A 26,982-nucleotide genomic window follows, 5' to 3' on the forward strand; every position below is an offset into this window, starting at 1 on the left:
TCACCCCTGGTCTGCTCCATTAAAAAAAAAAAAAAAATAAGATAGTATTCCAAAAGAGTACATCAGTACATAATACTAAAGAAATGCCATCTGGAATATCATAGCACTGGTCTAAAAAGTTCAAGACTTGGTTTCTGGAATAATCTTCCACTCATTACTTATAATTTTTCCAGGTACCATTTTCTCAGCTGTTAAATATCAATAATACCTCCTTGACTTGCTTTGTAAGGTCACAAGCAAGTAACTCAAAAACAAACAAACAAACCAAAGTGTAAAGCAATGAACAAGTGTAAGTCAATGTTACGTATTTTTACATTGTCAAGAAATCAATGCACCCAGTCATAATTATACCAGAAAATATAAATATACATTTGGGTATATAATTTACCAAGAAACTTTCTATCTAATATTTTCTGCTATCTTTACCAGAAATATTCGGGTTGAGTAGAACTCATATTGGTACCATTCTTTGTCGAAGAGAGAAGCATAGAAAATGAAGGCATTTGCTTAAAGTCAGTCAGCTAATTAATAGTAGCATCTGAAAGCCAGGGAGGTCTCTTAATACTAGTTTGCTTTCTACATGGCTATATATCTACAGCACTGGCTAACTTGAGTGATTATATATAGGCTTCTTTTAGAGAGAGACAGAGAGCAGAGAGCATCTGCAGAGGGAGGGGGAGAGAACTCAAAGCAGGCTCCATACTTAGCACAGAGTCCGACGTGGGGCTCCATCCCACAACCCCGGAAACATGACCTGAGCTGAAATCAAAAGTCAGATGCTCAACTGACTGAGCCACCCAAACTTCCCTAATTTTTAGAATTTTTTTAACGTTAAAATAGTTCTAGATTTACAGAGATGTTACAGTGATAATAAAGTTCCCATACATGCTGTACCCTGTTTCCACTGTTAACATTCATTTTTAAACTAAATAACAAATAACAAGCAGAATATATGATCTAAAAAGTCAGAAAAGTGAGAAAAATGAGTAGATATGTAATACAGAGTTATCATTTTTCTCATTTGACATATGATTAAAGAAAGATGTTGTTACTTGTCCAAGGTCAAATAAAAAAAAATCAATGACACGTAAAATTAGAAATAGAAGTAGATGTGTTAAATGGGGGGACTGTGAGGATGAATGAATTAATGTTTTTAAAATGATTTCAAAATGCGTGGGCTTCTTACAATGTGTGGAGTCCTGCTTAAAGACAAGTCATTACTAACACTGAACTTGCTAATCTACTTTCCAAAACAATCTGTTCTTTCATTAACTCCTTGTTTATTTGCAACATGACCTGGCATGATTTCTGGTATATTTGGAGGCTGAATAAGAATATGCAAGTTTTTTCTTGATTTAGAAAGATGATAATGGAAATTCCAGTGTTCTTTGTCATGTGAACTTTAGAAAAGGAAATCTGGTACTCATTTCTTGACCAGAAACAGGGCAGTGTTTCTTATTTCAAAGTAATAAATTCTCTTAATACTTTTTATTTTTATTTTTACTTTTTTGCTTTTGGACATTTTGTTGCCACTTAAAAAGATGGCCAGATTACCCTTTTCAATAGAGACACGGTTCTCCAGGATAATCACTTAAATATAAAATATGTTCACTGAAATATCATTTTACCTGCTGATTATTTTTATCTCTTCCAAAATGTAAACGTAGTTATGGGTATACTTTTTTTTTTTAAGATAAAAATTTCATCTTGATCTTTCAATAGGAAATAAGATTGTATGTGTGAAATACCTAGCTTCTGATAGCACATTAAACTTTTTCATCTCCTTTTCTTCTCTTTTCTCTCCTGCTGGTTCATAAAAATCAAGAGTTGCAGGTGCAAGAAGAAGAAACAGGTTGGTTGAGCAAGGGTCATGTGTTGAAGTGTTAGGTTACTTACATGCCTGTTATTGCTTACAGCTATATGCTGTCTTGCACCATAGATGTGATTCTCCACATTTTACATCTGAGAAAACTTGGCAGGAAAGAGATCTGAACAGCTTCCCAAAGGTCACACAGCTTAGGAAAGGCTGGAGTGTAAATATTAACTATGTGCTGGTAATGGGGACCACTTCTTAGGGAGAAAAATCCCTGCTTCTGCACTTTAATGCTCTCAATTTCTATGAAGATTCTTCTCTTGCCTCTACAAATTCCCCTGCACGTAAGTAATCCCTGATAAATGGGTCGTGGTCAAAGAAGCTTCCTCTGATTAAAATAGAAGACAACGTAACGAGTTCTCCAAAGCCATGTATCCACTATAATTAAGAGCAGATTTCCTCCCAACTTTATTGAAACCTCCAGTCAAAGACAGCAGTGTGCTACTCTGAACTGAGTGCAAGCCTGGGACTCAGAACATTCTGACAGCCATGGCTCGGACTGTAAGTTTGTGTTTTTTATACACATTGTATCTTCATAATAAAACAGGTACATTAAATCTACTTTCACGGCATTGATGGATTTTTGGAATGAGACGCTACATGATATAATCCTTTATAGATTGTGAAGACCATATTATGGTGTTATTATATTTTAGTGGTTACAATATCACCTTAAAACATAAATACAGAGGTTACTCAGAAAAACTAGTTAAGTGAAAATGTTATTTATTACTTGTCTAACATCCACAACTAAGGTAATTTTTACTAAACCCTACCAATAGAAACTGAAAGACACCAAGCAATTAATACACTAAACAAAGAATCAAAATTAAACATATACCAAGTTTCTGTAATTAGTTTTGAATATCAGTTGCTTTACTGTCCAAAAAGTCAGACCCCTTCTTACATAACTTATATAAGAAATATATATGTATATATATACACATATATACATATATATATACATATATATATATATATATAAATCATTTTAGTAAATGTTAGTATTAGCTTTCCATTTGATGTAACATTTGAAACCTTATCTATGGTTTGTTCTGGGAATGTATCCATCATTTGCAACCTTGTGCCAGGGAAAGACCATTTAGATTCCAAAAAACTGAAACAGAAGCAAAGTTTTGGAATACAATCTATTTATAATTTGGCCACTATCTATAACATAGGCTTTCTATGAGGTTGATAATGCTAAGGACTAAACAACAGTTTTTAAGCAAGTATGGACTAGAGAATTGGCATGAGAGATAAAATGAAAAGTACAAAAAATCTAAAAAGAAACAAAAACTGTCCAAATAAATGAGAATTGGTAAAATTGGGTCTGTTCATATGAATACTTACAAATAATTTGCATTTTATGTGACGAAAGACTGTGAACTTTGAAAAGATAACAAAATACGAAATATATACATATGCATACATGGAACCAGAAATACAAAAAGGAACACATTTCTTTTAAAGCACAGGCAGAGTAGTGAAGAAAAGTTAAAAGAAAACTGGAGAAGTAAAGTTTTTAAAAGTCATTTAATTTGAAGGAATATTTCTCCCCATCTTGTAACTTAAATGTATACCTACAGTGGAATTTATTAAAGTCAATAGGCTTAACTGTAAATTTCAATAAGCTTAAAAGCAAGCACAGCTTATTTGAAAGTGGGGGGAAAATTCCCATGGCAATAATTTGCTTTCTAAATTTGTCCACAGGTTGATTTTATTCATCCTTCCCATTAAAGATTTAGGCGCAAATAAACCTAGTCTCAAAGAAATACTTTAATAAAACAAAAACTAACTTAAAGTTATTTTTTTGCAAAGTCAGATTTTCATAACTCCATTTATTAAAGTTTATTGTAAATATGAACTAAACCTTAAAAATATACACACAAACAATGTCTTAACCTGTGTAACAGCCTGCCTGGTATGTATTTGATACTTTGAGAGAAAATATTAACTCTGCCTTAGAGTCCTTAAGGAGTCCTTCAAGATTCGCCTTTGCCCGGACCCTTTTGAGATAAAACCACCTAGTGAGAAAAAGCTGGATTTTAGAATATGAAAAACTTCATACAAATCCTTACATCTGCCACTTACGAACTTGAGGATCTTGGGCAAGTTATTTAAAATCTCTAAGGCTAAGATTACTCTGATGAAAAATGGCGGTGGGAGGGAGGATGATAATAGCAGGATTTGAGTAAGGATTAAATGAGATAACTATATATGAAAGAGCCTAATAGACCCACATAAATGTTAGCGTTTTATAAAATGGGATTTCTTCCCTACTATAATCGGTTTTATAAACTAGATTGATAGGCTGGATAGATAGCAGAGTATACTCAATACAGTAAGTGTTATAATAACATCTAAATTCTGAATCCTTCCTATTTTCCTGGGATTATATTAGGTGTCTGACTGGCATGGCTAATCTCTTAATCCTCATAACTAACTCATAACAATGAACTAGGTACCACTGTTGTAACCATTTTACAGATGAAAAAAAAAAAATGAAGTTTAGAGGAGTGAATTAACCCAGAAGAAATCTTTTACCTTTTATAAAAAAAAAAAAAAGAATTAATCCAATATCAAATGACCGCCATCTAAACCCACACACTCAATAGACCTCACTTGAACTATTCCCAAGGTTCTCATTAAGTGCCCTTTGAAAATATGCACATCAGCCAAAAAATTAAAATGGGGGAAATTCAGGTAAAGAGGGGAATTCCAAATCTGGCAATAGCAGGAAAAAAAAAATAACAACAAAACAAACGAAACCAGAAAGATTGCACAGTACATAGCTTTCTGAAAAGATTCTCTGAGAATGTGCTCATCGCCTCCCAACTTCAAGCCTCTGTGGTTGTTTGTGCTATTTCTATAAAAGCCTAGGATTTAAAAAATTTTTTCATCTGTTATATATCATCTTGTCCGTTATATAACCCACAGAGGCTGTGAAAACAATCTCATCACTATAAAAGCCTTCAGACCCACATTAACCTGGAAGATCATATTTTTCTTACTCGATTTGGGGACCCACAGGAACTCCCACATTTCGTGTACTCGATAATATATTGAGTAACTCATAGAGGGCATCTTGTTCATTCTCTTTTTCATCTTTGGGGTGTTTTGCTTGCATAGAAAAGACAAGGTCTTGAACCATAGATCAAAACTCTAACACTTTGCCTGAAGTGGTAGCATATTCTAACTTATACCGATCTGCGACCCACAATTACATTTACAATTAAAATAAATTCAAATTAAATGCTTTTGAGAGTTTTAAAAGCTTTATAAAATAATTATAAAATGACCATTTGTATCTAGTTCTGTCATCAAAGCAAATACTGACAACTAGAGAATGGCTAATGACCCAAAGAAATTTTTGCCTCCTTCTTTCCTACTTTAAATAGGAAATGACTTAAGTCTTAATCAAAAATCCTTCAGGGGCGCCCAGGTGGCTCAGTTTGTTAAGCATCCAACTTCAGCTCAGGTCATGATCTCACGGTTTGTGGGTTCCAGCCCCTCATTGGGCTCTGCGCTGACAGCTCAGAGCCTGGAGCCTTTTCTGGATTCTGTCTCTGTCTCTCTCTGCCCCTCCCCCACTCATGCTGTGTCTCTGTCTCAAAAATAAACAAAACATTAAAAAAAAGAAGTCCCTCATTTTACCTATGGAAAAATCTTTTTTTTTCTTTTCATCAGTTAAAATATTAATTTTCAAAGGTTGGTGTGGGTGGTGGCTCCAAACTGCAATACCGTAACTATTGTTATGCTTTATTTCACAATATAAAATGAATTGCCAGCTTAATTCATTGATCATAATAGAGTAATTATATAGATTGTACATATTGAGTCAATACATGCCTTGATAGCCCTCAAATTATCTATTATTTATTTGCCATATTTTCTTTCACGATCATCTTTCATGAATGTGAATCCTAAATTACAAAATATCACCACAACTTCAGTTGTAAGCCATGGGAAATCATCTCTCAATAGAATATAAGAATGAAATGTTCTGTAAGTTCTCAAAATACGATTCTCTTTCTCTCATCTATCCTCTTCTATCAGCTATCTATCAATCATCTATTTATATATCTATTGATTCCTTTTCCCCTTCATCTGAAAACAAATTTAGAAGCATGGTCGCTTAAATGGAGCAGTTGAGAAGTTAACTGAGGTACACCAGATTGCCAAGTGGAAAAACAAATAGAAATAACTGATATGAAATAAATGAAGAAATTCAGCAGATCATAAAAGAACAAAGGGTGTATAACCATGCAACTCCATGGACAGTGACTCACATACAAGCAAATGAAAGCAGCTGACCACGTACCCACACACCTTGGCAGAGGTGCACTCCACACCCGTCGGCCACCACCAAGACAGATGATCTCTGACGTCCCTTCCAGGCGGTAACCTGATGAGCATGAGAAGGTCAAAGTGTCACCAACCCCAAAGCTGAACCCGATTCGGTTACCATATTGAGGAATTCCAGGATCTTCACAAGGTTCGAGGTTATATTCTGTAAATTAGATGGAGAGAAGGACGAAGAAAATGATAGTATTCACTTTTAAGGATATATCGCTGTTGTTTGCAAACTGGATGCTCCCGGGCTTAGTCAGACATTTAATAAGTGACGCATGCTAATGACACACATACTTTTCTTCTTTTGTGAAAGATCTAATAGCTTAATAAATACTTTTATGTGTGAAATTCAATATAAATGAGAAAATGTCACCTTCCGAGTGATAAATTGAAAATGTAGCTATTTATCTCCTATTCTTTTCTCTGCGTTAGAAACATTTCCATTTCACTGATTTTGACTTATAATAATAGCATAAGAGATGCATATTTTCAAACACAAAATAACATTTTGGATGAGATCATTTGCACTTTTGAAATGCATTTTACTTAATGGTTTTAATCTAAATGACAAAGGCTCTTCGCCTCTCCTCTACAAAGAGTTCTATTAATCCATATTCTGAAAAACACAGGGCTTCAAAAGGCAATGGTTTATGTAAGACTGAAATGCCCACATGCTGAAAATTGTTACATTATAGATTTATATAAAACAATTTCTGCCAGCAATGAATGAACATCATGAAAATGAACAGCTGAACACTCTTCAAGGTATAACAGAGTAGAGTTGATTAAACAACAATATTATAATTTATATACCATTCTAAGAAGAAGTAGCTTATCTAAAAATATTCCCAGGGTATGCACTTACCTTGTAATTTCAATGGAGAACAAAAGGGATTATTCCATGTTGATGTATTATTCTATTGTTTTAAAAATGTATTTGGATATACTTTTAACATTCTAGGTTAAAATTGATTATGCTCATATACTATTCATTACAGAATACCTTAATTATTTTAGAAGTATTTCCATGCAAATACTAGAGTAAGAACTGAAAACGAGGTTAGCATTTGTGTGATTTTATGTATATACATTATATAATAAATATATATAATTATAATATTACAATTTTAATTTTAGCAAGTGGACATAAGATTTACTTATTAATATCTCTGTATTCAGAAATAACTACTTGCCTCATTATTCCATTCACTAGAAAGTGGAACTCTAACTGATACAAAACTTTTTATTCACTTTGGTTGTACAAATTTTTTTCCTGGATTCCAAATTATAATGTTGTCTCTAGATGAGGTTATTCTAGAATAGAGGGATAACCACATTAATTTTTTCTAGATCATGTTTCCAAATCATTAAATTGAGTTTACCTTAATCTTGGCCTGTAAACCATGCCTTTTCTAAGACACATAAAAAATAGAATATCACTGGTTTAATTCATATTCATTTGAGTCTAACTAAAATATATATTTGGATTTCCATTTTAAGTTCACTAAGCATTTTAGCTACTTTTGCCCTCTGTTAGAATTTTGTAGGAATGCAAGTTAAAGAAATATAATTAATCTACTTAGAGTTTCTAGCAATTCATTCATTTATTTATTTAGCTTTTGTTTAAAGGTTCTCTTAAATGTACTACTATAGACAATCTTCAAAGTATTTCAAACTTCCCTTAAAATTTATTGATAGAGATTTGTTTCCCCCTGCTCCATCTCGTCTGTCATTTTTCCCTCTCTGTCTTGCCATACCTAAATTATGCGCATACTTTAAAAAAACGGACTTTGTTACAAAAGCTTTTTTAATTGGTCTATTTTCTTACCAGAGAATGTAATATTGAATCCTTCATATGATATTGAAAAATCTGAAATGAAGCGCAACTGAGCTCTGAAATTTCCATAGAGACCAGCATTGATTGTTGAAGGAAGTTCTGAACCAGTAAGGCGTGCCAGTGGTTGGGTAAAACTACCATTCTCTGTGATCAGTAAATAGTCGTGATGGTCTTCCAAATGGAAGGTGTGAAAATTGAACTGCACACCTATTAAGAAACAGGAAAATTAGACTCACAAAGTATATCGGTAAAACACAGGAAGTTACCAAACTAACTAAAACCAGGACTTGCCTTGTAATTAAATTCTCTGAAAATGAAAAGCACTGCTATAAAATATTCCAAGTGTATCATCTAATAAAATCTTTTTTTTTTCCTTTTAGCTTTCTTATAAGACATGTAGTGAGTCATGTTTTGGAAACTGCTTGGAAATAAAATTTAAAAATCAATGCCTGAAAAGAAATCACCTGAGTTTTCTGAAAATATCAAGGAAAATTCATATGCTTTATTGATATAGAAGTGCAGCTTTCTGGCAAATACTTTACATGTCTCCTTCAATTCCTTCTGCAATCTCCTCAAACAACACAAAAACAGTGCTTAGTGATACAACACACAACTTCCGAAGATGCTTAACTCTAGAAGACAAATATATAGCAGGCATAGGGAGAAACTGTTGAATGAATATAATGACTATTTTTCACACACTTCAACCTGTGTGTATAACATACTGAAAATTACACATATAATTGTTCAGATCCCTGAAATTCACAAACTAAACTCATTTGTTGCAAATACAACTAGATCAATAGACACAACATTACCACCAGCAGAGCCTCTTTGGTGAAACTTTTCTATCACTTCACTTTGCCAAAAGTAACCACTCACTCAACTTCTAGTAGCATAGGCTAATTTTGCTGCCTTATATAAATGTTTTGTAGTTTATATAATGGATTCATATAACATATACTCTTCTGGGTCTGAGTTTTACTCAACATGAGGTATGTGAGATCCATCTCTATTTTTGCATGTGGTTGTGAGTTATTTATTTTCAGTCATATATAGTATAGCATTTAATTTTGTGAAGACACCATATTCATTTATCTGTTCAACATTTGATGGTCATTTAGGTACTTTGTGTTTTAGCATGAATGCAGATGGTGTTGTGAATATTCAAGTATGTCTTCTGAAGAAGATCTGTTTCTGTTGGGGACATAGCTAGGAGTGGAAATAAATACTGGGTCATGCCCCATTACTGGGTCATCAACAGTAGTTCTAATAGATACTGCTTTAAAAAGTGGCTGTGTCAATTTATATTTCCATTGCCAAATCTGGTTGCTTTGTATCTTTGTCAATAGTTCATTTTTTTCTCATTCGTTCCATTCTGATGAGTATGGTGTGGCATTGCCTTGCGGTCTTACGTGAGTTTTCAATGATATTGTCTAAAATAGATGTTAAAGACTGACAGTTATACACACACCCACACAAAACCCTCCTATTGTGGGGTAAGGTACTATGTGAAATAAAGGATGACTACTACATTCATCTTTCCCTTGAAGTATTTTTTTTTAAGTTAACCAAAAAAAAAAAAAAAAATCATTAAAATATGTATTAAAAAATCCCAAAACCCAGAGTATGATAAGTAACATTCTTTAATATTATTCATTGACACTGTAGCTCAAAATGCTGAATATGCTTCCACTCTTCATTGCTTTAAAAAAAAAAGGATATAAAATGAGACCAAATACACCGAAAACATAAGCAATTATAAGACAAGGTTATTATTGTATAATGGGCCAGTGATTTGGATTTGGAAAAGATTTGAAATATACAACAATATTATTTTTCAAACTCTTTTTAAATATGTAAGTTGTTTTTTTTTCCTCTCCACAATGAGCAGGAATCTAAGAGCCCTCATAGAAGGAGTCCAGAAATTGAGTCAGTCGTTGAAATGTTCTTCAGTATAAAAGTGGTAATTGGCCCTAGCTAGATGCAAATAAAAATGTTGCGTGTAGGTATGGCAAGGAGACAATGCTTTGCCATCTAGAGTAATTGTTATCTATATTTATAAAACAACATAAAAGTTGAAATTTAGATAAGTCAATTTGACATTTACTATGGAATAAAACGAAGAAAAACTAGAGAATAGGAAAGTAGATGGACAAATGACAAGAAAAATGTTTTTTTGCACATAACATATATTTTTAGAAAAATGTATTTACTCTCATATCACTAAGTTAATATGTGGGAAAATTAAACATTTTGTTAGATGACGGTATTAAGAAGCCCATTGTTGAGTGTAACCTTGCCTTTCTAAGACTTACTTTTTTCATTTGTAAAATGGTGTTCTAGGGTTGACTTTAAGTGTAAATGAGCCAATATACGGGGATGGCTTGACACAGTGCTTTGCACAGAAGAAGGGCTCAGCAGATGTTAGCTATTGTTATTATTCAACATGAGAGCTGATTGTTTTTTTTTTTTGTCACTCCATCCTAGCCAGCCACTTTATAAAAGGAAACTTCTATTTGTCAGATTATGATTTAAACAATAAAATCTATTTTTATTACTTCACAACAAGGTAAGACCTTCAAAATTCTGCTAAAGGTCAATGAATCCAAGTAAGAAAATGGTACTGAGAGACTCCTATACCATAGGCATTACCGAATATAAAGATCTAGAAGACCGTGAATAACTCCTGGTCTATCTGAGGGAAAGTTCAAACATTCTGCTAAGTACTATAAAGGTGATTAATATAAGTCAGGACAGGAGGATAGAAACAGAAGTAACCCACTTGTCAGAAGGGTCAGCAGAGGCTTCCGAAGGCAAGGAATCTCAGAAATGAGCAGAATTTTGTAGAGGAGCAGCTCAAGGATAGATATTACAGGAAGAAGGGGCAGATAGGTAAGGACACACAATCTTAATAGAGCAGTGGGTATTTGAGGAGTAGTGAGGACAAGCCAGTGGTTTCAACATCATAGTATCTTCTCAGAAAAGTGATCATTAAAGAAGGTTTATGAAGGCAATTACTGTTACAGACATAATGGGAAAGATTTGGGCTTAAAATCAAAATATCATGAATATCTAAATTTCAGTTATAGTTATGTCACCAACCATGACATTGACGGTGTCATTTAGACTCATGTGTGTCTTTTTTCTGATCCTTAAGTTTTTAAGATTGGATTAGACTGTGCTTTATCTAGTGACAAATCTACCTTTAAAAGCTCAAGGTTTTTTTGTTTTGTTTTGTTTGTTTTGTTTGTTTTGTTTTGAATATAGTCCTCCACCATCCCCACCTCAGATCTCTAGTGGACTAGAACACGTAATTAATGTTTATTTATTTATTTATTTATTTGAGAGAGAGAGAGACAGACAGACAGACAGAATGCAAGCAGGGGAGGGACAGAAAGAGGGGAACACAGAATGTGAAGCAGGCTCCAGGCTCCGAGCTGTCAGCACAGAGCCCAACGTGGGGCTCGAACCCATGAGCCGTGAGATCACGACCTGAGCTGAAGTTGGAGGCTTAACCAACTAAGTCACCCAGGCGCCCCTAGAACACATAATTAGCATCTTGATTTCTGAAATATGTCTAAGGAAAATCTCTTATGGTATCATTGTAAATAAGGAGCAATATAGGCTGGATGATACTATGGTTAACTGAATTTGAAACAACTGTTTGTATTTGAACACCTTGACTTAGTGTTAAGTGGTGAAGGGGTTACTGATGGTATGTTTGAAGTATCTTATATCTTAAATATTTAGATACTTAGATCTGTTCTAGTCAAGATTGTATAAACCCCTAAAGTCCTGACGATCATGATTATTTAAGAAAATTCTAGCAATAGATATAAATATAAATAAAATGTAAGTTGTTTCAAAACGATCTCACAAAAACTCTGGATAAAGACTAATATGATAAAATATAAGTGGGGTAAACATAAAAGCCTCAACTGCCCTCCACTAGGGCTATTGAATCGGGATAAAGGTTAAGGAGTCATTTCAAGGTTAAGCAAATGGAAGAGATATAAGCAAAACAAACAAAAACAAACAAACAAAAAACAGGATTATGGGGAGTGGTGATGAAGACATCTAAATGACAATGAAATATATAAATATAGGTAGGGAGGTAATGTGCTTTCAGAAAAAAGAGCAGTTGATGTGGAGTCATAGGATGTATATTCAAGTTCTTTGTCCAACCTTCACAGGCACCTTGGCTTTGAGTGTATAATAAATAACCTAGTCTAGTGAGTTCAGATTCTTGTCTATAAAATACAAATAACACCTACATGACTTCACAAGGTGTTTGCAAGAGTCTACTGATCCTTGATAAAATCAATTCTTAAAAAAAGGGCTTGCACTGAAGATCGAAAAAAAATCAACTGTACAAATACACAGTTTTAGGATTTGGGCTTTAAATGAGTATTATGATGTAACAGCAAAAAATTAACAAAAACATGGATGGGCTTCATTAATGGAAAACATTTCTGGAGTTAAATAATGCCATATTGTGTTTTCTTCTGGAAAACCACATTTTGGAAGGATGTTGATATCTCTGGATATCAATAAACTGGAAGACATCCAGAGAATGGTGATTAGAATGGCAATGGCAATGAAAATATCTTGTGATAAAAAATTGAAGGAAGTGAGGTCTGGGAAGAAGACCCTGGGATAAAGGTTTTCTTGATCATGATCGCATGATCATGGGGGCAGCAGACATGAAAACATCATGGGCACAGTCAAGTGACTTGGTGTGTTGCAGAGTTAGGGTGGAGAAAGGATGAGGTTGTTGTTTGGGTTGATTTGTCTAACTCCAGAGGGCAGAACAGGGATAACAGTTGCAGAATAATTTTCAAACATTTAGAATTGTACAAAAATTGAGCAAATTTTCCCAAGAAAGAAGTTTCCTGTCGACACAAGTGTCAATATCAGGCCAGTTCATCATCTTTCTGGAACACTATAGAAAGTGGTATACTAGGTGACAGGTTACACTGTATTACCTTGACAGTTCTTCCCAACTTTAAGAGATTATCCTTCATATAACTTTGGTTACCCTTTGGAGTAGTTGTACTTCTAACAAATTTTGTTGGCTCTTAGAGGAAAGCATCTAAATCTGCATTTCTTGCCATGTAAATACAGATTTAATTAACACTTGCAACCTGTGAAGACGCAAAACCTTAAGTGTTAATTAAACCTCTATTTACATAGCAAGCAGTATGTAGCCTTCCATTGTCTTGTATAATACAAGGAAGCTTATTTTAAACTCCATTAATCCACTGCGCACTGGAATAATAGGATGCTCTGGTTAACTTCCAGCAAAGAGTCTCGTATTATGGAGAACAACAAAAACCACAGTTTACAAAGTCTTCTACTTCGTTCCTGCTGTTCAGTACCAGAATACTCATTTTAACTTTTTTTCTCAATAATTTTTAATTTCCTTATAATAATAATTCCAATATAATCCTCACCCGCAATAAAATGATGTATAATTTTAATAAAGGCAAACTTCATTTGTGAAAACACAGTGAATTCAAACGTATTAAACATAAGCTTTAATTTTAAAAATTGTAATAGCATCTTTCCATTGCTGAGATTGTTTTTTTAAGATTTTCTATAGTAAAATCAGTAAGTACAGAATAATAGTAAAAATCAATAGGAACAATTTAACAACAGAGCTAAAAGGAAAACTACTTCTCCAAAGCAGTTTTTAAAATGAACAAATGTACCCTTTTTTAAAAGATTAGCACATAGAGATCTTTAGGGAAATAATCTTAATCCATTTTTGTTTTGATATATTAGGATCGCTGTTTTCCCACTAAGGTGTTGCCTTAATTACTTCTGCAAGCTTAGAAGTTTGGTTGTATTGCCTGAATGAACCATATTTAGTTCTACAGAACCTTTCATTTATTTGTTCAAAAGACATTTATTAACAACGATCATACGAACAGTGCAGTTTTAGACTCCCATTCAGTTATGTGAGATATATCTGCAGTTCTAACAGAAAAATGATATACAAGTATTTCTGGAATGGTTGTAAATTCATATGACGAATATAATTATCATAAACAATCATAAACATGTTAAAAACAATGTATATAAAGATGTCATGTTTGCTCTACAATTGGCTCAGCTCTTCAGATCATCTTCCTATTGCCTTTGGAACTTTTGAAATCAGCCTCTTAATACCGTGAGAGAGACAAAAGCCATCATGTCGGAGATTTTGTTGACATGAAAATTCCCAATAACATTAGTTTAATATACCAAAAGAAAATAAATATCTCTTACATTACCCTTCTGGTAAAAACATAAGTGTATTTAATACTATGGAAAAGTAAATATAATCCTCTGCTCCGGTTACTCAGATTGAATTTTGTGTTAGCATATTTTAGTACTGATCTGTTTTTGCTCATGCAAAATGACATTGTAAAGGACAATGAAATAAAAATAGATGCAATGAGAATTCAGAAGATAGTCCAATTATCATTGCATGAGGCAAATTACCTTTTCCATGAGTTACATCAACAGTCCACGTACAATTCAGAGAATTTGGATAAAATTCCGGGTAACCAGGTGATAATATTGTTCCACTAGGCCCTCTAACATCTCCTCCACATAATGCTGAAAATACAAAGAAATACAGTCATATGATCAGTCATAGTTAGAGAGGCAGAGGCTGAACAAATCTCTCCTCGCTTGAAATAGAATGAATCTGATTTTCTTTGCTTAAGCTACTTCTCGGTAATAACAGGAGTGTGTAAAAAACCTCTTCCAATGCTAGGAAATAGTTTCATCCACACAGCCCTGGAGAAGAAAAAGGTACGTAATAGCCTCTGGGAATTAGCCTCAAGATAACGTAGCTCATCTTCCCCCATTTGAATTTGAAGTACATACTTATCTTACACATTTCTAATTACAAGTAACATTTGCATAAATTGGTCATAAATTAAACATGAGTAATTAATTGTTTAGCAGCCCCTCTTTTATTAAGCTTTAAGAAAATGAATTGTTAATTATGCAAAATCATTTATTTTAGATTCCTAAAGGGGTATGTGTCATTCTTCATATAATTCTTTTTAAAACAATGAGCAAAGCTGCAGAAATTTTGAAGGCTGCTTCTGCACTTCTGCCTTTCTCCAGGAAGTGTCATGAAGAAACTGGAACTTTTGAGAAGCTATAGCTTTTAAGCAAATACTTTAAGGTATTAAAAATAAATACATGTTTATGAGCTAAGGTCCAATAAATTAAAATGTGATTCATTTTTTTAGAACAAATTGTGGTTTAGGATGCCTTCTACCACATTCAACAACCATCAGTGGTTATGGTATACCAGATAGTCTTATCAGTATTAAAAATTCCAGGTGGAGATGCCAGCTCTCCTGGACGTGGCAAAGGAAATAGGGGCTGTGAATGCAACATATGGCCTTGTCTGCTCTGATCCTTCTTTAACTTCCCTGGAACACAAAAAGGGGAGTTTGGCCTTATGGTTTTCCATGATTTCCTCCAAGTGATGATGCTCAGAGAGTTGAGGCAATGTTGGCTACTATTCTACACTGACCTGACTAGAAATAAGTTGTCTGCAATTCCTGTAAGTGTTTAAGCATGCAGGCTTCAATATAGGTGTGTGTTTGTGTGTGTGTGTGTGTGTGTGTGTGTGTACACACACATATATATATAAGCATTTACATATGTATATAAACTAATATCCATTTCTACTTCTCCTTTATTATTTCTTTTACTCCACCCAGGAGTAAACGAAGATCTTTTCAAGTGCCTCTCTTGAAGTTGTCCTATAGATTGCCTCCCTGAAACCAAAATAAACCCATGCTTTCAATTCCATTTATTATCAATACATTGCAATAATATGCACAGTTTGCTACCTTAGGCTCCTGTTTAGAGCCTGCATAGGACTTCATTGGCAACTATTATTACTGAACCTCTCAAATTTCCTTTCAATTTTTAAAACAGGTCCATTGCGTTTTTGTGATCAATTTAAGAGCTAAGTATACAATTTCCACTGTATCCTGCTGATAATGGTGGTGCTAAGTTGACCTGTTTTTACTTTCCTTGTAATGCATATGCTTTCTACTTCTTGACAGAGGACTGTTTATTTTTTTCCCTAGATTATTTTTACATATGTCCATTTATTCTTAATACACTATATTTCCTTTTTTCACTATTGTGAGAGCTGGAATGAATGAATGAATGAATAAATAAATAAATGCAACATGGTGTGAATTTGTTGACTGAAATGTGACGAATGAAGGTGCTCTATCATGTGAAAGGACTACCTTTCATACAGCTAGAGTAACACTTAGTGAACAGAGAATCAAAATTAAGAGAGTTAAATTAATTTGTAAATTAACCACAAAAAAAAGAGATGTGAAATTTTTATTCAGTACATCAGACATGTGCTCCTGTGCATGTCTGTGTAACCAGCATGTGTACAAGTTGTAGACAGAAAGCCCTCTATACATCAGCATTCTTTGGGATAATGCTACTTTGTCAAATCTCCTTTCTGTACTTGGAGGATTTCTTGACAATTTTCTGTCAGTTACACCTACCACATCTATGTTGAAGACAGACCATTAAAGGGACTTTCTGCAGATAAGTGAATAAAGTTAGAGAAACATAAACACATGAATATATTTAGGAAGAATGGTGCATAACTAATATACTACTAATGACCATTTATATTATTACTTTGATTATAACCAGATGATAAACAGAGTGCATTTTTATGACACAGGGGAGATTTCTGTTATTTGAAGATATTAGTAGTAGATAAAGACCTCGAAAGGAACGGACTTAAAAATAGAATTTCATGGTATATTATGGACAAAGAGTGTGATTTAGGTCTTTTTTTCTGAAAGATGAAACTAAAAATATGAAAACTCTGAAAATGCATACTTTATTTTATATTGTAAAACTTAGGATAAAATTGCAACTGATCACTAGTTTTTAACAAGAGAAAAACTACCACTCACAATGAACTTCCAATGTGACAGGTACTATTCTGAAGACTTTTATTTTTATTAACTCCATTAATCCCCATATCAACCCAATGAGAAAAGTGCTGTAATTATTCCCAATTTACAGATGAAAAGCAAGTACGGAGGAACTCCAGCAGTCTTGTTCCAGAGTCTGTGATCTTAAGCCAACTCTTTTTTTTTTTAACTTTTGCATTTCGCAGACCAATACATTTTTCTTTCTTTTTTAAGTGTTTCTTTATTTTGAGAGACAGTAAGCAAGAAAGCAGGGGAGGGGCAGAGAGAGCAAACCCCTAGCAGAGCCCCATGCAGGGCTTGAACACATGAACAAGGAGATCATGACCTGAGAAGAACCAAGAGTGGGATGCTTAACTGACTGAGCCACCTAGGCACCACTTAAGCAGACCCTTGAATCAAGTATTGATTTGCTTTCACAAGTTATTTTTTCTACCAAAAAAAAAATAATAACAATTATAGCAAGCTATGATGTCCTTCACCTATGTTTAATTTGTAGCATTCCCCTCAAATGATCAATCTATATAAAAACTATTCAAGTATATTTTTCATTTTCTCAGAGATTCATTTCAATCCTTTCATATTCAAATCACTCTCTTTTGAAAGCTCCTAAAACCTAAGTGTGTCAGTATTCTTGTCTTTAATTGGTTTATATCTTATGAATTCTCATTTGTCAATGGTTTTTATCTGTAATTGAAACAGTCTTCCATCAGCAGCAGCCACAGCATCATTTTCATCAACCTAATGAAATCCTTCATCTTTCTAAATGAGATTATTTTACATTGCAAATATTTGGAATTGTATTTGCTTTGTATTATTGGTTTTTTGAACAATCACAAGAAATTAACGACACATGCATTGATATAATGCATAGTGATACATGCTAATGCAGGTTGAGTTGGATTAATTTTATAAGTGGTTAATTTATTACAGAATATCCTGTCAATCTGATGATGTTTGCTTCTCTAAAAAGTCCCCTTCCTATTAGAATGCTAAGAAAGTATAAGAGGAAATCAGCCCATTAGAATCGCTCATGACAAGACTAAAATTGTAAGATGAATGAAAGAAGGTAAATCTTACATGTGATTTTATTTTACTTTGAGATAGAAAATGGAACTCAAATATATTATAAAAAGATACAGTGATACACAGAGCATTGAGAAAGTTGCTCCAGTAATATTTTTTAAATTCAGTTTGAGAGAACACATGGTGATTTGTAAGGTAAACTTCATTAAAATTAGAGTGTCCAAAAAGGATGTCATGGATCTCTTATCTGTTTTTGTAGGTCACCTCTTCTAAAGAAATTCTAGTTTATCCCATCAACCTTGCTGATGGATGCCATATGTCTTTAGGGATGCAAATACTTTTGTAAGAGACATAATAGGTTTCTACGTTCTTGTGAATGGGAGATAGACAAATTGTATATCAAGTGAAACATGGCAGAGAAATTAGGGAATGATAAAATGTACATGGGTATATAATACCCAGTTACTTTATATTAGAGCAAACAGCTGGCAAGGATAAGCATATAAAAGGACAGAGATTAGTAGCACAGCAAGGTCACAATGATAGCCCAAAAGATGAGTTGAGGGCAATTAGCCAGACATACAATGATCTTGGCTAGTAGTTGTTTCCTTTTTCCCTCTCTGATTTTTGCCACATATGATTACTACTTTTGTCACATGTTAAGTATCAGAGTTTTAAAATAGTAAAGTCTCCTCAAAAGCCAAGCCCTTGAATGTTATTGCCCAGACCTGTAAAATTACACCTTGCTCTTTGTTGTGATATATACCCGGCAAGCATTCAATTGTCTAACTCGAGCAGACAATTTCTAGACTGAGATCCATTAAAACATTTTGAATATTACAATGGAACACAGAAATAACCACCTAATACATATCCCATTATGATTTTTTTGTTTGTTTCTTTTTAATCTGGAATTTGTTTTCTTCTATTTCCAGGTTTCCCCAATTTGAACTGTAAACCCATATCAGAAATTCTTTTTACTTAAGTACCATGCATATTTGCTTATCTTGAACTCTTGGATACTAAACATCAATCCATATACTCTTTTGCTAGTTTAGCCTATATACTCAAACCTTTTAATTATATGGAACATTTAAATTTAATATTTTAATAATATGGAAGAAATAAGGGAGATTATGAGTTTAAGTACACTCAGTTCAATTGTGTGTTCTGCCTCTATGCCCTGGGTGATCCTGAGCTAATTGTATAATCTCTCTAGTATCTAACCACCACCCCCACCACCCCCAATAAGATAGCTATAGTGTTTGTAAAACAAAATGGGATAATATGAGGGTGAAATTGCGGCGCCAAGACAAAAGGTGAAAATAAGTCTTGTGTTAAGCAATTCAGAACATATGGCCCACCCAACTATTTATCATATAGGTAGCTATCTTAATTAACAATATTTAGTTCCTAAAGGGTTGAGTCATACCAGGCATATGACCTCAAATTTACCCCTAATACTCCTGACAATCTTCTGTCCCAACTACATAGAAAATACCACCTGGCTGTTACTTTTGACATACACACTACTTTTGACACTTTTTGGTCAAAGTAGAATGCTATCCTAGCTTTTCTTGTCTGACCTTCTCCAGAGCCATTCAAATCACAGTTCTATGAAAAACACTGTAGAGATATTCAAGAGTGAGATCCAATAATGTAGCTAGTAAAAACTGTGTGGCTGTGTGTGTGTGTGTGTGTGTGTGTGTGAATAGAATTTCTGTTATGTCAGAAGATGTCTTTTAAAAATATATGTTAAAGAAACAAGAAGAATGTATGGTTCTTGATCTCAAGAATATAATAAGGAAAATAAGAAAATGAGTATAACTGTTATCTCCTCCAGTAGCTCAAGAATATAGACAGTGTTTTTCCATGAACAACAATATTTCTTTAGTGCCTACACAGCAAAATTAATGAATATTGATTTAGTGAATCAAAAAGTGGTTATAAGTTAACAACAACAAAAAAAATGCCATAGCAAATAAAGAACGACAGGGTCCAAGAAAAGTTGAGATTTTGCCCAGATGCCTTATCCACAGAAAGCATAAGTCAATAACCTTTAAAAACTTACTAAGATTTTGACACAGCTTAGGAGAAGTCTAGGACTTTCCAGTGTAAGGGGGGAAAATGTGGATGGAGGAAAAGGGTGGAAAATATATATGCAAAATCAAAACATAGTTAAGTATTCCTCAAAGGTTAGGAAGTATATTTCATTCATTCTTTTCATTCAGCACGAATTAATGGAGTCTCAACTGTGTGACAGGAGCTGCTCTTGGCACTAAGGGCATAGTAGTAAACTTAACAAAGTTCCTGCTATATAAAACTGCCATTCTGGTAGAAAAGTGAATGGTAAACACATAAAGGTATTAGAGAATGGATAGTACTATAGAGAAAAGTATAAGTGGCAATACAGGTGCTACTCTGGTGAAAGATAAGGTATCAAATTGTCAAAATAGCACAGAATCTAATTGAGCCATTTCTGACTTGAGGTTTAAATTTCCTTGGTCAACAATGAAACAAGATAAATTTAAAAAGGATCAGTTTTTACTCAGAAACCTATGTATACAGAAAAGAGACCTGAATTCAAAGTACTCTTTCCATTTGAAAAGAATTGATAGTAAAAAGGATAATGTATCATTTTCTAGTCACATATTCCAAGTAGTGCACTATTTAAATAGCTATACAAAATTCTTAAAATAAATATGTGGCATCACGGAGGAAAGAATGCCAAATGTATAATTGTGCTTCCATTTTAAAGGATTTTACTACTTTACTATTATGGAGAATGTGGGCAGGGGCCAGTATAATAGCGGACTTACACATAGGATCTGAATCTAGGCTACCTGAGTTTCAGTCCTGACTCTGCCTGACACAGGGCAAAATACTTCATCTTTGTTTGCCTTAATTTTCTCACCTGTGAGGTGGTGACCATAATATCATTCAGTTTATAGTTATTTTGAAGATAAAATGAGTTAATATATATAGTATTAGTATTAGTATCAGTATTAGTATTAGTATTATTTATAATGTAGCAGTACCAGCACATAGTGAACCGTCAATAAATGTTAGCTGTCATCATTATTACAACCAATCATAATTGTCTAGTTTGCTTTGTGAATCAGTTAACTATGGACTGTGAAAGAGTCCATCATCACAAGAGATGATCTGTGTGAGAGTGAAGCATTCTGTACCTTGAGTATCCAGGTAATCAAGGCCAAACAAGGTTACATTCTTGGATGAGGGAAGGGAATTCTATTTATTCACATTTCCTCCCTTTATCCTAGGAAATTTGGATTAGTTTCTTCTGGGGAAAATGTTTAGGTTGGAGGTAAGAAATAATCAGGTCAGTATACTAGATAATAGGGTGTTGAGTTCAGTTCCAGTTAATGAAAAATTAAGTAGTTGCTTTATACAAAACTCAGACATTGATAAAAAGGAATAAATTGAGCCCATGTCAAGTTATGCTCAGTATTAAATAGGAATATAACATAGGACAGATCTAGATGGAGGTTCAAAGGGACAAGATCTGATCTTTCAAAAAATTGATGCCTTGTAAGGATGCAGGAAGGAGACAGAAACTGAAAAGGACAGAGTCCACATGGTTAAGGATCATAAATTCCATGATTAGTAACTTGAACTTTAATCCATAAGCAACAGAAAGCCATTAAGTATTTTTGACATGGGTATAATATAAAATAATCCCAGTGTGAAGGAGGGAAGTTAGATTGACAAAAATGCTCTGATGTAAGGTTGATTGTAGTTGCACTGGCAAGAGATGATGAGGGTCTGTGTTACTCTAGATCTATTCACTTTTATTATTAATAAAACTTCAGCATGTTGGTATACTGCGGCGTTATTTTTATACTCCTGCTTCTTCTGACATTACCTCCATACCTTTTTATCTTGGTGAACTTACTCATGTCAACCATATGGCTTTATCAGGGCGTGGCAAACAGTACCTTTACACCACTATCTTTTGTCTCAACCATAGAAACCGATGGATAAATGTCCTGGACAAGGCCAATGATAATGGGCCCTTCTCCTTTACTATAGTAACTGGTCCAGGTATGGACTGATCAGAAATATTCCCTTGGATTTTTCTCATTGGAACAAGGAAGAACTTTCATTCTTGTCTGATACTGGAAATATGTGACTATAAGTTTCTATGCTTCTAAGAGTGTATTTTCCACCACTAAACCCTCATGTAGATAAGACTGGCTGTAATTAAAGAGTATTATGTCAAGGCACAGAGAAAAGCCCAGGTAGAAAATGGATAGAGCCTTGTAAAGGTTTGAATTCACACTTATAATTATCTTTAAGAGGTACACCAATCCTGCCTTTTCTAAGATTTGAATAAACAACAAATTCTGCTTTTATTTTTTAACATCAGTTTCAGTTGGGATCTGTCACTTACAATCAGAAGAATGCTGACTATAATAAATAGTATTGTGCCAAATACAAGGAAGATGTGCTGAGGATTCCTTTAAATCTTGTTATAAAAACAAATTGGCTTAAAGCTGTTACTGAAAAATGATGGTACTGAAAGTACTTGAAAAATTAATCATAAAATGACAAATGTGATCTTCCACCTTGAACAAGAATAAGTACAGAACTGGGAAATAGTGTTACAAATAAAATTAAAGCCCAGGACCAAATAATGCATAGATTTACATTGTGTGTGCTTTTTGAGAAAGGAGGTATGAAAACACTTCTCAATCTTAGGGAAGCAGTTTCCTCCACTGTATTTTCACATACATTTTCTGAAAAATGAAGCATTTCTGACTTATTCTACATGGAAACAAAGAAGAGGTAAAGACACTGGAAAAACACTCATCATAACCAGAAATTTGTCACCACAGGAGAGTCAGGGTACATTGTCATAGTGCTAACTAGATAGAATTTGAACTAGCCCATGTTGCTTTCCAAGGTGGGAGGTAATGTTCTCTCCCTTCAGTGCATTCATTAATACCAATCTGACATTTTTCAAAGCTCTTTGTCGAAGGTTGATGAACACAGTATGCACTTAAACTGGTTATCTCAGCATATTTTGAACATATATATGTCATCATTAGGCATAGGGTTAGTTTGGCTGGTTATCAGTATTTATTTTTTTTTTTTTCTTTTTGAAGTATAGTTGACATATAATGCATTCTTTATTTTCTGTATTAATGGTGTGGTAACATATAATTACCAAAATTCAAGATGATCTTTTTAAAATATGAAATATTTGTAGTTGTATTAAGTCTCACATTTTATAAATACTATATTGATTTCTTTTTTGTTTATAAGTTAGCTTATTTTGCATACTGAATTAATTCTTACCATCACAGGTTGGGAGTGGATGACTCCACCAGTGGTTTTTTTCACATAGAAGAGGCTCTTCATGGCTCAGCCTATATCCTGGATCACAACTAAATGAAACAGTAGAACCGATGGAGAAATCATGACCATAGCGACGGCCATGTACAGGAATGCCGGGGTCCAGGCAAGAATAAGTGTTCACTGTAACACCTAGGAGACAAAGGGAATATGACAAAGAGTAAGTTTGATGGATTTGGATTTGCCAAAATTGATTCTTATTTCTCAAACAATTGTGAGTTACGATTTTCACAAATAAATGAATGTGCCCATTACTTTATTTAAACAATCAGCAATTTGTTTAGCAAATTTCTTCTGACATTTTCTGTCCACAAAGTCCACATTCAGATCATTTGGTTCTATGAGAACCTGATGAAACTGTACAGTTACCTATCAAAATTTATAATGTCATAAATTCTATAGATATAAATCTATAGCGATAAATGAAAGTGTGAACACAAGTACCTTTGTAATAGCAGTACAACTGCTCTGGTGGCTCCTTGTCAGGGTTTCAACAGCCTGTAGTGCACTTGGTGTCTCCAAACGATAATCTCCCTTGTGACTTATAATGCCTAATTGACATCCTACCATGACAATGCTTTTCCCTTAATAAGACATGGTTTCCCAACCTTAGCCCTGTTACGTTTTTAGATTGAATGACTTTGCTGTGGGGCTGTCCTGTGCTCTGCAGTATGTTTAGCAGCATTCCTGGCCTCTACCTCCTCCAGTCATGACAACCAAAAATGTCTCCAGGTATTGCCAAATGTTCCCTGGGATGCAAAAATGCCCAGAGTTGAAAACTGAGGTATAAGGTAAAATAAATAATTACCTTTTTGTTCCTAAATGAAAGACTTAGACAATGAATAACTGTTGTTTTGATATTCCAATAATACAATAATTAGCATTTTCAAATTGTGTCTGATTAAATCACATTCACAAGAGAAACGGTTTACTTGTATTAGCTACCCAACTTTAAAATGAAGTATTTAAAATAGATACAAAAAACATAGGAGTTCACTTTTTAAAGAGATCGATTATACTTTTTAAATATATTTATCAAACATATTCATTTCATTTAAATGCTATTGTTTTTAATGAGAAATTTAAAAATAACAAAAATTTTATCTTTAACACAATTACTTTAACCTGCTATGTTCCTCTTCTCCATGTGACCATTTGTCTTCTAGGCACCCAGGCTTTGAAACCCTCATTCACCTTTGACTCCTTCTCACAGTTTTGTTTTTCCTCCACAAAATGTATCTGAAATCCATCCTCGTTGAAAAGCATAATGTCATTTATTACTTCTCTTACCCTACCCCAGGCCTGCATCACTTCAATTATGTAGGACAAACCATAATCCCTGGCCTCTCTTTCAGTATCCTCCACCTCCAGTCCATTTGGGATATAATTTTGGACATATGTATCCAAAAATATGCTATTTCCTTGCTTTTGTACCATATGTTTATGACACCAAGTTCAGTCATCACCCTGACATTCAAGACTTCCGAACTGAACTCTACTATTTGCAGTTTTCATTATCTCTCAGTAGTCATCTTTCCTCCCAGTCAGGTTAAGTTTCCTCACTAGTTTTCTATTTTATTTCAATACCACAAACACCCTCAGTCATCCCCTTCATTTATAAAATCTTCTCAATTTTTACCAGACAAGCTCAGATGCCCTCTCCTTCAAGTCATGATCTTCTAATGCTCTGGCCCATTCTGTAACTTTCCTTTATCCAAAACTCCTATGTTGTAGTGAAGTCTTAAGAAATCAGGGAAATGTGTGCTTGAAGAAGTCACATACAATGTAAATCATGGTAAAAGCAAAAAACAAGCAAATGTAATGATCCCAAAGTGATTTTAATGGTTTCAGATTATTTGGAGTAGAGGTCAGTAAAGGTTAATCATTTAATTTGTCCTTCTTGTCTCTCCAATTGATGGATACAGTAAGATCTTGCATTTCTTTTATGTCCCTTACCGTACTGCATATATCTAGCACTCAAAGGATAAGTCTAAAGAGATATTTCATAATTGATTGACAAGCAAATAGATCAAAGCAGTGGAAATGTTTTGATTTCTCTACCTTTCTCATACGTATTGACTTTAAATGTAACAACTGTTCTTTAAACAATATATTCTCTTAGATGTCTTCCATTCTCCACAGTTGAAAAAAAATATGTATACATGCATATAAAAATATGTCTTTGGAGATGGGTATCTGTGTCTATAGATTTGTTCTGTATCCATTTATAATTGTATTGTTTTATATATTATTTACACATCCAAGAAGACTCAATTATATTTATATTTAAAGAAATACAACATAATAAGCAGAAGTGTTTATTGGGAGGCAGGGGGGAAAACTACCGAAACACAAAATGGGTTATGTTCCTAAATTCTATTCCATGTTGTTATTATTCTAATTTTTAATGTGTTCTGAAAACTATAAATCTTATTTTGTTTGTACAGTTTTTGCAATCTCCTTGTTTTTAAAGAGAGTTGAGTAAATAGTGCCCTAGCAGAGGGAGTCAAATGAAAATCTGGAGTGCAAGCAATTTTAGTACTGCAAATAATACATCGAATTTTGGTCTCCTGGGAAAATCAAGTTTTCCTTTATAATGGATATAGTTTAAAAAAAGAAATTCACCAAACACCAAATATGTTCTTATAGTTTTAATTAGTGTAATAATCAAATTTCATTCTACTGATTTTGGAGGTTTTAAATGGTTCATTAAAAAAAAAAATAGCTGGTTACCTGCAGCTGGCAAACTTATTAAGTAACAACAACAAAAATAGATCTTTGCTTGTTTGTGTTCCTGAAACGAAAGGGCTTGTGATGTTAGAGATTATTTCATAGTAGTAATTAAACCACAACACTAAACAGAATAAAAAATGAGAGGAAGTGATTTCTTGTAAACCAATTTAAATTGAACATTACTGCCTGCTGCCAGATTTGACCAAAGCCAACATCCAGTAGGTCTTTTATCAATCTCAGCCTCTCTAGGTCTCAGCCTCCACCCTGTCTTTTTAGTCACTAGCCTCCAATAGTAACTTTGATTATGTTACCAAGAGCTTGTGGGTGACAGATTTTCTGACTGACAAAGATGCTCTGCCTTGACCAAACTTTAGTCCAGCTCCACTGAACCCTTTTGACTAGGTCTCACCAGTGGCCCATTTAGTCCAGTTTTAGCAGAAATCCTGCTGGGTCAGTTTATTGAAAATCCTCCTCCAAGATAAGGCTATCTGATCAAATTCCTTATTCCCCACTCTCGCTATCTTTTCACTCTGGCTTGCCTTTAGCAAAAACCCTGTCTAATGTGTTTAGCCAGATTTCCCCTAACTCTAATGGTTCCTCTTAGCAATTCCGATCCACTGGTCCCCACTTTGCTCCATGACTAGAAATTCCCACTTGTAGTCAGAGCTGAGCTCAATCTCTCTCCCTTAATATGAAACCCCATTGTAATAAAAATCTGCTCTACTGTCTTTAATAAGTGTTGGCGAATAATTTCTTTTATAGCAAAGGAATACACTAGAGCTTGACAT

The 26,982-nt window shown here is 33.9% G+C and overlaps 1 protein-coding gene across 2 annotated transcripts in view; it reads right to left on the minus strand.

The window, feature by feature from the left end:
* The window catches only part of CSMD3 (CUB and Sushi multiple domains 3), a 1,245,616-nt gene that overhangs the window by 379,264 nt on the left and 839,370 nt on the right, over positions 1–26,982 (minus strand). For both annotated transcript variants that reach the window (XM_078441978.2, XM_078441977.2), the window contains 4 exons: positions 23,405–23,593; positions 14,556–14,672; positions 8,058–8,273; positions 6,198–6,386 (listed from right to left, as the gene is read on the minus strand). In XM_078441978.2, coding sequence (XP_078298104.1) covers positions 6,198–6,386; positions 8,058–8,273; positions 14,556–14,672; positions 23,405–23,593 — 711 coding nt within the window. The remainder of the gene's footprint in view (positions 1–6,197; positions 6,387–8,057; positions 8,274–14,555; positions 14,673–23,404; positions 23,594–26,982) is intronic.

Source organism: Panthera onca, chromosome F2 (genome assembly GCF_046562875.1).
Source record: "Panthera onca isolate mPanOnc1 chromosome F2, mPanOnc1 haplotype 2, whole genome shotgun sequence".
Classification (NCBI taxonomy): Eukaryota; Metazoa; Chordata; class Mammalia; order Carnivora; family Felidae; genus Panthera; species Panthera onca.